At 41.2% G+C, this 11,930-nt stretch overlaps 1 protein-coding gene across 2 annotated transcripts; it reads left to right on the forward strand.

Annotated features, from left to right (window-relative positions):
• The first annotated feature begins 4,092 nt into the window (after positions 1-4,092).
• LOC115672024 (uncharacterized) lies at positions 4,093-11,133 on the forward strand. 2 transcript variants are annotated; one of them, XM_030593765.2, is made up of 18 exons: positions 4,093-4,293; positions 4,384-4,675; positions 5,695-5,907; positions 6,239-6,297; positions 6,780-6,917; positions 7,388-7,462; positions 7,573-7,656; positions 7,770-7,831; positions 8,095-8,164; positions 8,930-9,005; positions 9,101-9,231; positions 9,689-9,748; positions 9,868-9,942; positions 10,052-10,156; positions 10,226-10,321; positions 10,402-10,482; positions 10,564-10,665; positions 10,760-11,133. In XM_030593765.2, the coding sequence occupies exons 1-18, from the start codon at positions 4,252-4,254 to the stop codon at positions 10,826-10,828; spliced, it is 1,830 nt and encodes a 609-aa protein (XP_030449625.1). In that variant the 5' UTR covers positions 4,093-4,251; the 3' UTR covers positions 10,829-11,133. The 2 variants fall into 2 exon arrangements, with proteins under 2 accessions (XP_030449625.1, XP_030449626.1); XM_030593766.2 differs by lacking the exon at positions 4,093-4,293 and having other exon boundaries at positions 4,534-4,675; positions 5,688-5,907.
• Positions 11,134-11,930: the final 797 nt, after the last annotated feature.

Here is an 11,930-nt window from a genome sequence, read left to right on the forward strand (position 1 = left end):
TCTTCAAGCGATGATGAAAGATAGCAATTGGTTGTAGCATCTTCGATTCAGGCACCTAAATTTTCGTGAACTAAAATTACTTGTCCAAAAAAAGATGATGATCGGCATGCCTTATATTGACTGTTCGGATCGTCCATGCGAAGAATATCTTGTTAGAAAACAACATCGAGAAACTTTTCCAGTTGGAAAAGCCAGAAGAGCAAAACAACTATTGGAGTTAATACATACTGACATATGTGACCTTCTTGAGGTTGAATCATTTGGACAAAAAAGGTACATGTTAATTTTTGTGGATGATTTTACCAGAAAAACTTGGATATATTTCTTGAGAGAAAAATCTGAAGCTTTTGGTAAGTTTAAAGAATTTAAAGTCTATGTTGAAAAACATAGTGTCTTTAATCTGAAGACATTGAGATCAGATAGAGGTGGAGAATTTACCTCAAATGAATTTGGCAAATATTGTAAAATTCATGGAGTGAAACGTCAGTTAACTGCTAGCTATACTCCTCAGTAAAATGGTAAAGCAGAAAGAAAGACTATAACGATTTTTGAAATGGCAAAGAGTATGCTAAAGGCTAAAGATTTACCAAAGAAGTTTTGGGCAGAAGCCGTTGCTTGTGCTGTATTTGTGCTAAACAGGTGTCCAACAAGGAGTGTTCTTGAAAGAACCCCAGAAGAGGCTTGGAGCGACAACAAGCCAAATGTTTCGTTCCTACGAGTATTTGGGTGTTTGGCATAACCCCATATACTAGACGAACGGAGGAAGAAGTTGGATGACAAAAGCGAGAAGTGCATCTTCATTAGCTATAGTGACACAACTAAAGGTTATAAGCTGTATAACCCAGTCACTGAAAAGAAAATCATCTATAGGGATGTCCAGTTTTTAGAAGATGAAGCTTAGGACTGGAACCAAAAAGGTGACCAGAAAAACATTTCCATCGAAGATGAACCATTGGAGGGAGATACAGAAAAACCTCCATCATCTTCGACCAGTGGTGCATCTTCTTCATCATCTTCGACTGGTGGTGCATTTTCTTCCCCAACAGCAGTTTCAGAACCACCTTTACGTCGTTCACAGTGATTGCGAGAGACTCCAGCAAAATTCAGGGATTATGTGGTCACAAGGAACGATAACAGTGATAGTGATGAAATCATTGATGAAACTATGATAAACTTTTGTTATTTGTTGAATGTAACCCTATATCCTATGATAAAGCCGCTGTAGATGAAAGGTGGATCCAAGTAATGGATGAAGAAATCCACTCCATTGAAAAGAATGACACATGGGTGCTAACTTCTTTATCATCTGGTAAGAAGCCCATTGGTATTAAGTGGGTGTACAAGACAAAGTACAAATCCGACAGTCAGGTGGATCGTTACAAAGCCAGACTGGGCCAAAGATTGATTATTTTGAAGTATTTGCACCAGTAGCTCGAATGGATACCATTCGGATAGTCTTAGCACTCGCAGCTCATAACCATTGGAAGATCCATCAAATGAATGTGAAATCAGCATTTCTAAATGGGAAAATTTCAAATCAGTACCCAAAGTGGGGTCATTTTCTAAAAAAGGGGTCCAAAGTGAACATAGTGTCAAATAAGGGCCTGAAGTGCCCAATCAGTCTCAAATAGGGGCCCGAAGTGCTCAATTAGTCTCAAGTAAGAGCTTGAGTTCGCCGGGCGGTCAAATGCTCACCGGCCGACGAGCACGTCACTGTTCTGGCGATTGGAACAAGAGCAATTTCGTCTTTTACTCTCTTTTTTTCTCTTTTCCTTTTCCTTTTCTTCTTCTTCTTTTTTTCCTCTTTTCCCTCCGCCGGCCATAGCCGGGGCCGGCGGAGGTTGCCGGCCTCAGGCGAAGGCCGCCCTCGCCGGCGTCGGGCGAGGGCCGACCTTGGGTCACCCTCGCCGGCGTCGAGCGAGGGTCGCCCTCGCCGGCGTCGGGCGAGGGCCGACCTTGGGTCGCCCTCGCCGGCGTCGAGCGAGGGTCGCCCTCGCCTGGGGTGGGTAGGCGAGGGAAACCCAGGGTCAGCCCTCACCGGCGTTGGGCGACCTCTGCTTGAGGCCGGCAACCTCCGCCGGCCCCGGCTATGGCTGGCGGAGGGATAAGAGGAAAAAAAGAAGAAGAAGAAAAGGAAAAGGAAAAGAGAAAAAAAAAAAAAGTAAAAGTAAAAGACAAAATTGCCCTTGTTCTGATCGTCAGAATAGTGACGTGCTCACCGGCTGGTAAGCATTTGACCGGCTGGCAAACCCAGATCCTTACTTAAGACTAATTGGGCATTTCGAGCCCCTATTTGAGACTAATTGATCACTTCATGCCCTTATTTGATATTATGTCCACTTTAAACCCCTTTTTGAGAAAATGACCCCACTTTGGGTACTGATTTGAAATTTTCCCTTTCTAAATGAGTTCCTTGATGAGAGGAAGTGTATGTGGAGCAACCATAAGGCTATGAGAAGAAAGGGCATGAAAATCAAGTTTACAAATTGAAGAAAGCACTGTATGGGCTAAAACAGGCACCTCGAGCTTGGTACACAAGGATCGACACATACCTGTTGGAGCATGGTTTTACATTATATATCAAGTCAAATACTAATGGTAATATTATAATTATATGCATTTATGTTGATGACTTGATATTTACAGGAAACTGTGAAATGATGTTTGTTGAATTCGGGGAGGCCATGACGAGCCAGTTTGAGATGACAGATTTGAGATTGATGTCATATTTTCTAGGCCTTGAAGTGAAGCAGACAAATGATGGCATATTTGTTTCACAGCAAAAATATGCTAATGATATTTTGAAGCGACTCAATATGGAATCGCTCAAATCAATTCAGACCCCCGTAGCAGAACGGTTGGATCTGAAGAAAGAAGGAACCGGTGAACTAGTAAATCCCACTTATTTTAAAAGTATTGTTGGCAGTTTAAGATATTTGACTTCTACTAAGCCATATATTACTTTTGGCGTGGAAATTATTAGTCGGTTCATGAAAAAACCATACCAATCACATTTGCAAGCAGCAAAAAGAATTCTACAGTATGTCAGTGGAACTCGTGATCATGGAATTTTATATTCTTACACTGACAATTTCAATTTAGTGGGGTATATAGATACTGATTGGGCATGAGATATTAAAATGCGGAAGAGTACTTCTGGATATGTGTTCTTTCTCGAATCAAGAGTAATTTCGTGGTCCTCGAAAAAACAAGTTATTGCGCTCTCAACAATTGAAGCAAAATACATGGCAATAGCTTCGGCAGCGTGTCAAGGGATATGGCTTTGTGAACTGATGCATGAACAGAAAGCTCCCACAAAATTTAAGTGTGATAACAAGTCGGCGATTGCATTAGCCAATAATCCTGTTTTTCATGGCAGGAGCAAAAACATAGATATCAAGTATCATTATATTCGTGAGCTGGTCAAAGATGGAGAGATTGAACTTGATTTCTGTAGATGCGAGCATTATATTGCAGATATTTTAATGAAACCATTGAAGGCAGATTTGTTCGAGAAATTGAAGACGTTGCTTGGTGTCGTTGATTTCCAAAATCAATTTTAAGGGAGGCTATTAGAAATATTAAAATTGTTTTTGTCTTTATCAAACTTGGTCCTCAAGCTTGTAGATCAAACTTGGTCCTCAAGCTTGTAGATCAAACTTGGTCTTCAAGTTTAACAAGTCAAACTTGGTCTTCAAAAAAACTTCACCACCTTAAGAGTAGTATAAATAGATTGTCTCCTCCTCATTTGTGTTAGTGTGTGAAAAGCCATAGAAAAAGAGAGTTGAGAATTGTGAGAGCTAAGCTTGTATTTCTCTATGTAAAGCCTAGGAAAAAGGCATTTGGAATATTATTCTCTCTTGTTTGTATATTTGTGTGCTCCTCACCAAAATGTTCAGAGTTTGTCTATATCCTTTTGGTTCCTACACCAATTAGATGAATGGCCCAGATCAGAGATTGGGCCCGTCAAGAGAAGCCCACCCAAACGGGCCGCAGAGGGAGCAAACCCGATTTGACCGAGATTGACCCGTGACCCGGGTCCATCGGGTCCGGACTCAACAACGCCTCGCTGACTCTCAGAGGAGGAGAGAACACTGCCGAGCCTGCCGCTTTCTCTATCCCCTCTCCCTCTCCCTGCGCAGCTCCTCGCCATTTCCAGCAGTCGGAGCATCGACAACACCGGCGTCGTCGTCGTCGTCTTCTTCCTTCTTCTTCTTCGTCGATGCACATGTGAAGCGGGCTTACACGTTCATGGCCTCCACTTCCTCCATCTCTCTCCACTCCCTTCCCAAGGTAATCCTCTCTCTCTCTCGCTCGCTCGCATGCTCGCAATCCTGTTCGCTTCTCGCCTATCGGATTCATTTGTTCCTGCATCTACTACAGTTGACGCTGCGGGCGAGCTGCCGGAGCCGTGGGCCGGAGCTCGGGTTCTTCGGCGTGCCGTGCTCCGGCCACCGCGCGCGCGGCGGGTTGCGTGCTCGGCCGGGGCCGCCGTCGCGAGATGAACCGAGGTTTCTCAGGTACGGAGGCTTGGTGATAGTGGCGGCTTCGGCTTCTAGGTCCGGCCGGAGTCGGAGAGCGTATCGGGAGGGTTCTTCGCTGGCTGCTGCTGCTCCCGTGAAGCAGGTCGCGTCCTTTGCTGTTCCCGCCGGAGTATTTGTCTTCGTGACCTTTGGTATGAAAGTTTTGATGTTATAGTTGATTTGCTGTGACGAAGACAATAGGAGTGATTATTGTCTATAATGAGAAATCTTTTCCTGTTTGGAACCGCTTAGAACATGGTTGTTTAAGGTTTGGCGTTGCATCTTCCATAGTCAAGAGCTTGTGAGTCCTTGCGACAAGTTTAAGATTAGCTGCGGCTATGAGTGTGGAGTTTCGTAAGTAAAGGAACTGCATATAACGGGCATGGTGAGCGTGAATTCATCTATATGTCATAAACCTTGATCAATAAGGTCTATGCGCTTTTCACCCTCGCTTTCCTTTACAGGAAGGGAATTGAAAATATTGGCTTAGGAATGTATCTTTTGGGAAATTTTGATGGGGGCAAAACCTTTTTTTGGGTTCAAAATATTGGAGCATAACTCTAAAACCTTCAACTGTTTCCAAATATTAGAGAAGTGAGTTGGGGCAAGAGCCCCCACATTCCATTATACAGATCCATCCCTGCTGAATGGGGAGAAAAGTGTGCTTATGTGGGTGGCATGCGGACTGAGAATATGGTTTGATTTGGGTTGCCTGGGATAGAAGGGCAGTGGGGAAATCTGTTTCATTTGGGGAATGCGTTGGGAACTGGAAGATGGGAAATAGAGTTATCTATTCTTGAAAGCAATTTAGGGATAGCTAGTCCCAAGGAATGCAGACAAATGAAGTTTCAGTATGACGGTTCCTACAACTGAATTCTGTGATTTAGTACTTCCAGCAAAGTGACAAGGGCAGGAAAAATTCTGTACACTTTACTATGCTTGATCAACTTTGTAATTTTGAAGTCTATTTGTTTTTATTAGTTGCTTGTTCAGGATTATATCCTTTCTTAGCATTCACCTTGTAAAATAACATCTACACGTGGTTGACTTTTGGTTAGAGAGGCATTGCATGATTCATTTATGTATCTAAAACCATGCATCGCCCTGTTTTAATATTTTGTATGCGTTGTCTTGTATATCTGTTGTACTAATTAATGTCTTCAGCTGACAGTTTTATGGAAGCTGGTGGAAAAACTTATGATGCCAAAGCAGGGGACGCCTTCAAAAATTGAAAATAAATCTCCTACACAGGGAATGAAATGGTCCTTTGCTGCGGGCACAAATCTCTTATCTAACCTCAATGCAAAGATTGAAAGACAGTCAAATCTGAAGATCAATGAGTTTGCTAAGGAACTTAGGTCATTCAGTAGCGTTGACATGTCAGGTATGCTGTTGGGGTCATTGTGAAGAAGGAAATCGGTTGCCGATAACTTACTGAATGATAATTTATGAACTTTAATGTAACCCTGTCAAAGATCTACATATTTACTAAGAACTTGAGAGCTTTCAATCACTCAACTGGAGTGCTATTTCCGGATATTGACTTACCGCAAGCTTGGTAGATTTCTTACAGTCTGTCAGATTTCCCCCTGTTTTTCCTATTCTTCATGCATATTTTGATTTTTTTAGAACTGGCTCCACATCATCTGCTTGTGGCTTTTGTCATATTTTGAACGTGTTATAACCATTTTTTGTGATTAAACTTGCTTAATCAGGTCGTAACTTTGGAGATGAAGGTTTATTTTTCCTGGCAGAGAGTTTGGGTTACAATCAGGTACTTTAAGTAAGCCACCAGTATATCCTTCAGATGTTATGATGAGAGTTATCAACTTTGGTGTGTTATGTTAACCATGCCTCTATATGCACCTTAATTTATGATTCCGTAAGGGATAAATTGGCATCTTCACCTAATTTACCTCCTTAGAGACAAACATCTCCTTGGAAATGTCTAGTGGAAGGATATTGAGAGCATTTTTTTTTCCCGACGGAAACATAGACAAACTAACCCCAATTTTAAATTTCAAAGTTGCGTGGTAGTTATTCTCCTGATGCGGATACATAGGATCCTTCAAAAAGTAATATGATGACCTCCAACGAAGTTAATTGAGGATGTCAACGTATCTTCTACGTTGAGAGGGTCCTGAGCCTTAATGTTAATTGACTCTTGCGTAAGGAGTTGAATGTGCATATAATGTGCTCTTGAACATGATATCTTCGACCAAAAAAAAAAACATGATATCACCCTGTATTTATCAGACTGCAGAGGAAGTAAGTTTTGCTGCCAATGGAATTACAGCCGCTGGAATAAAGGCCTTCGATGGTGTTCTTCAATCAAATATTGTATTAAAGACTCTTGATCTATCTGGAAATCCAATTGGAGATGAAGGAGTGAAGGTCAGTCCTGGTTTCCCGTTTCTCCTTAAAATGTCAGATTCATCCCTAGTTATATATTTTCCTAGCTTACTGTTCCCTGGAAATATTTTTGAACTCCTTGTGGTTTATAGACATAATATTGCTAAAATTCTTTCTTGATTTGGAGATGCTTGTATCAGTTGCTGATCAATCCTGTTGGGATAAACTTTCTGGGTCATCTTAAATTTGGGCCACACACTTTCTAATCTGCCAATATGTTTATGGTGCTTGGAGAGTTCCTATCCTTTGCCATACCTGACTTCAAAGAATGTTTCTGCAAGAGCTCGCGATGGATCAATTTAAGTGTTTCCATTATTTTATTATGGCTTACTTTTGCTAATAACAACATGGTTGATCACATTGGTTCTCTAGTATATGTGTTTCTTTGCCCCATTTCATTTGAACTTTCTTGTTTTCGGAACAGCTCTTTAGTGACACGTTCTTGTTGACAGAGTCTGTGTGATGTATTGGTGAATAATACGGGTATCCAAAAGCTCCTACTGAACAGTACTGATTTGGGGGATGAGGTATTCTTTGTCTTGACTGCAACATGTTCAATAAGTATTGAATTTTCGATGAAGATTGAAGCCTTCCAAATAGTGACAGGCTGTGGATGTCATCGTACTTTTTTGTGCAGGGAGCTAAGGCTATTGCAGAGTTGTTGAAGAAAAACTCAACGTTGCGAATTCTTGAACTCAACAACAATATGATTGATTATTCTGTATGTATTTACTTTATCATCTAAGATTTTAACCAGTTGTTATTTGTTAGCAACCAAAGGTTTGCCAGGCTATTCTGTTTATCAATTGTTCATCATTTATTCGCTGGTGTCAGGGATTTACAAGTCTTGCAGGAGCATTGCTCGAGAATAATACCATACGAAATTTACATCTAAAGTAAGTTAACTTTCCAATGATGGCCCCTAAAAAATTGTACCTCACCGTTTTGAAACTTCTTGTTGTCTTATCTACGTCAGTTAAGTTTTTCCGCGAATCTTAATATTTGCATCAGTTAAGTTTATCTGCGAATCTTAGTCTCCACTACAAAGATGCTTCTGAGTTTGGTTTGCATGTGTGGATTTGCATTTCCATGGTTGGCACATCTTTGATATGTGTCTAGTGGCATGCTTTACTGAAGATTGTAATGGATGTAATTTCAGCAACAACTATGGTGGTGCACTGGGGGCCAATGCTTTGGGTAAAGGGCTGGAGGGAAACAAGTCATTGAGGGTAAACTACTTATTTCTTCCTTTTTGCTTTCTTAAGGATAAACAATTCGAATTTTAGATGGGAATTCTGTCATGAGAATGTAGCGCATGCTCCTGTCAACAGGTTCTATATCTTTGTATTCATACGATGTTGTTTGACTTGCTATTGTTCTCGTCAGTCGTAATATAATGGATTGCCTTAAGGTCTTAAGAGGAGAAACCGGAAAAGCTGGTTTACTCAGATTGTCTTTGGTGCTGTCCCTTTTATGAATGTCTTGTCAATAAGGTATAAGATGGTAGAATTGACTGACTTATATATATCGTGCTAACTATGTGGGCTGCTTTTTTGAGCCAATGGAATTAGACTTGGTTGGCCATCTGTACTTTCTTTCCTCCATCCTCAACTCCCAGTCAGTGAAGAAGTAAAAGAAAAACCAACCAGTAGGACAGAAAAAGATGGGCAACTTTTCAACTCAGGAGTAAAAAAATTCCGTCTCTTGTGATATTGTGTGAAGCTTCGATAATGTTGAAAACCATTAAGTGTATTCGTATATGTATGTTTATTCGATTTCTTGTTTTACTTACATTAGTAGAAAATAAATTTACTTACTGGTGCTGCTAGTGCATGTAGACGCTTTAGTTGTACTTGTCTTTAGTTGATCATCTATTTGTTTGGAGATGAATGTTATTGTTGTCTTCTACTTTTAATACAACTATAACATTCCTAAGATGGCCCTTCCCAGCTCTATACTGTGAGATCATGACTTTGTCAAGATGAAATACTCAGGAACTTCATCTGCATGGTAATTCCATTGGAGACGAAGGAGCACGTGCTCTAATGTCTGGTTTATCCTCACACAAAGGTTTGCACCTTTGTCATATTGGCTGGTGTTCTGAGCTATGCATTTCGTTTTAGCTTCAAAACTAGCGGTTTCAATTGTCACATGTCTGTCTACAGGCAAACTCGCTCTTTTAGATATTGGCAACAACTCAATTAGCTCAAAAGGTGCCTTTCATGCTGCCGAATATATCAAGAAAAGCAAGAGCTTGTTATGGTTGAATCTCTACATGAATGATATAGGTGACGAGGTAACAACAGATTCTTTCCTTAAGTTCGTATCATGCCCCTGGTGATATTTTTGTCACATGGTCTTATCCACCTATGATCTAGTTTAGCATGCTGCTCCCTCGAAAAATTTCACTATATTCATTTCTAGTGTTTTGTTTCTGGGTCAGCATTCAAGTGTATATCTTTGCTAGGAAGTTCACATTCTGGCGTCATTTAATTCTGCTATAAGACTTCCTCCTGTTTTAATTAGTGGAGATACTTGAAGATCACATAAAGCGCTCCTTTTTCCCAAGCCATTGTTACCAAAGGAAAGCACTAGTTTATTGACATCAATTTGAGTGTTCCATTTACAAATTCACTAGGAGTAAGTCCTGTAATTTGTTGGTGTTAGTATATGTTCTGCTGTGGTCTGAAGACTCCGAATTTCTGTTTTTTCGCCCCTCATCATTACATTCTGATTAATATCTAGCTTGCCAGGGAGCAGAGAAGATTGCTGATGCTTTGAAGGACAACCGGACTTTAACGACAATAGACCTGGTAATGAATATGTGCTATCTTCTTAACTACATGATCACCGGATCTACCTTCTTAAATACTTGTGCACCAAATATGGCCTAAGGTTGATAACAGCAGCTTGTTGACTCAAAATATTGCAGGGGGGAAATAACATCCGTGCAAAGGGAGCTGCAGCCATATCTCGAGTGTTGAAAGACAACAGTGTTATTACAACTGTAATCCCGATAGCATCTAATAGTTTTTTAAATCTTGATCCCTGATTTTATGGTTGGACATTTTTTTTTATCTTACTGCGTTCCACTTCTCTCTTCCTCGTTTCCACAGTTGGAAATTGGTTATAATCCTATCGGTCCAGATGGAGCACAGGCTTTGGCTGAAGTTCTCAAGTTTCATGGAAATATAAAAACCCTAAAGCTTGGTTGGTGTCAGGTAATTCAGAAGTTCCTAACTTTGCCTTACTAATCTATCCCCAAGGGATCTAAGTAAATTGCCTTGCAGATTGGAGCCAAGGGTGCTGAGTCTATTGCAGATATGTTGAGATATAATACTACCATATCCGTTCTGGACTTGCGGGCTAATGGATTAAGAGATGAGGTTAGTTGCCGACGATGATGTCATGTTAGTTGTTGATGTTCAGTGCACTTCCTAATTCTGCAGTGCTCTCGATTTTGCAGGGTGCAGTTTGCCTCGCTCGAAGCTTAAAAGTGGTTAATGAAGCTTTGACTTCACTTGACTTAGGATTTAATGAAATAAGGGTATTGTGAATGTTTCATTTGTGGAGTTTTTAGCAAGGATGACATGCATGCTTGCGAATAATATTTGTCTTTCTCATATAGGATGATGGTGCTTTTGCCATTGCCCAAGCACTTAAGACCAATGAAGATGTGGCAGTTGCCGCCTTAAATCTTGCCAGCAACTTGTTTACTAAATTTGGACAGGTAATTTTTTCAGACTGTTCTTTTTGTGTGCTTAAATTGCTTATCGTGCGCATCATCATTGCCCTTTGGTTGTATTGACTTTAATATTTTGCAGAGTGCTCTGACAGATGCGAGGGACCATGTTTTTGAGATGAGCGAAAAGGAAATCAACATCTTCTTCTAGACGGTAGCCAGTCCTTTTACTAAAATGCATCTGTCCTGACAGTATAGCAGGAATTCCCATTCTTTCACTCGTTCTTCTTTCGGCAGTTCTCTCGTAAAGGAGAAGACCCAAAGCTCTTCTTGGTTGTAGTGGTTGTGGTCTTTAGATTGACCAAGAGGAGTTAGAGTTGGAAAATTTTTGAGTTGTGAGAGATCATAGTTAGCTTCGGGAAATGTAATTTTTAGTTCAAAGGATATGACAGTTGTGTTTTGCAGATAATAAACGCGCAAGGATATAATAAAATCTCCTTCTCATTTCTCATCGAATCATTCCACTTGGTCACTCAGTATGCCTGCTGCTACTGATTTATGTTTGATATGTTCTATTTAACGTCGTCTTCAGTGTTAAACCTGCAGCTCGGTTGTAGTGTGAGATCGCCGTCCTGGATGAAATCGGAGCCAGCTACGCATGAGCAGGAGGGAGGGACGCGGTTGCTGTCATCATCGTGTGCTCTTTTCAGTTCATTCGATCTGGCCAGCATAAGAGGAATCCCCCACGTATCAAGGTGAGATCAGGGGAAGGTGCAAGGTATGAGGTAGTCAAACTAGGTCACCTCCTCATGGTTAAGGATTCGTGCCCATTTACTATACAGCGCCCACTGGACCGTGGGCCGCGGCGCGGTTGGTAAGATGGACAGGCGACTTGGGGTCCTATCGAAGATAATTATTTCTGGAAGTGGAGGCATGAGCTGGAACGTCTTCTTCACGCTTCCCCACGTCTCTGTGTGTGTTTTTTATGCTAACCTCCTTCCAGCTGGAGCAGAGCTGTCCTCTAAATAGAGAATAGATGGGTGATGTCCATCCATATTTCCTCCTGATCGGTGTCCCCGAGCTCAGTTATCCAGCCCCACCTGTGGGGTTCATAGGTTCGGACCAAGGACACTCAGCAGTATTTAATACGAGGCCGGTACATGACTCGTCTTTCATTCGCATTGCAAAATGTTCATGCCCAGTGAATGACTCTTAATCATTCGGATCTGCTTCCCAGATGGTAGTGGGCACCCGTCGGATTGTTTACGAAGAAATGATTAGATGTTAGATGATTAGGTAGGAGGATACTAGGG

This window comes from Syzygium oleosum, unplaced genomic scaffold, assembly GCF_021117445.2.
Source record: "Syzygium oleosum isolate NSW1041296 unplaced genomic scaffold, Sole_v2.1 Sole_v2.03, whole genome shotgun sequence".
Taxonomy (NCBI): domain Eukaryota; kingdom Viridiplantae; phylum Streptophyta; class Magnoliopsida; order Myrtales; family Myrtaceae; genus Syzygium; species Syzygium oleosum.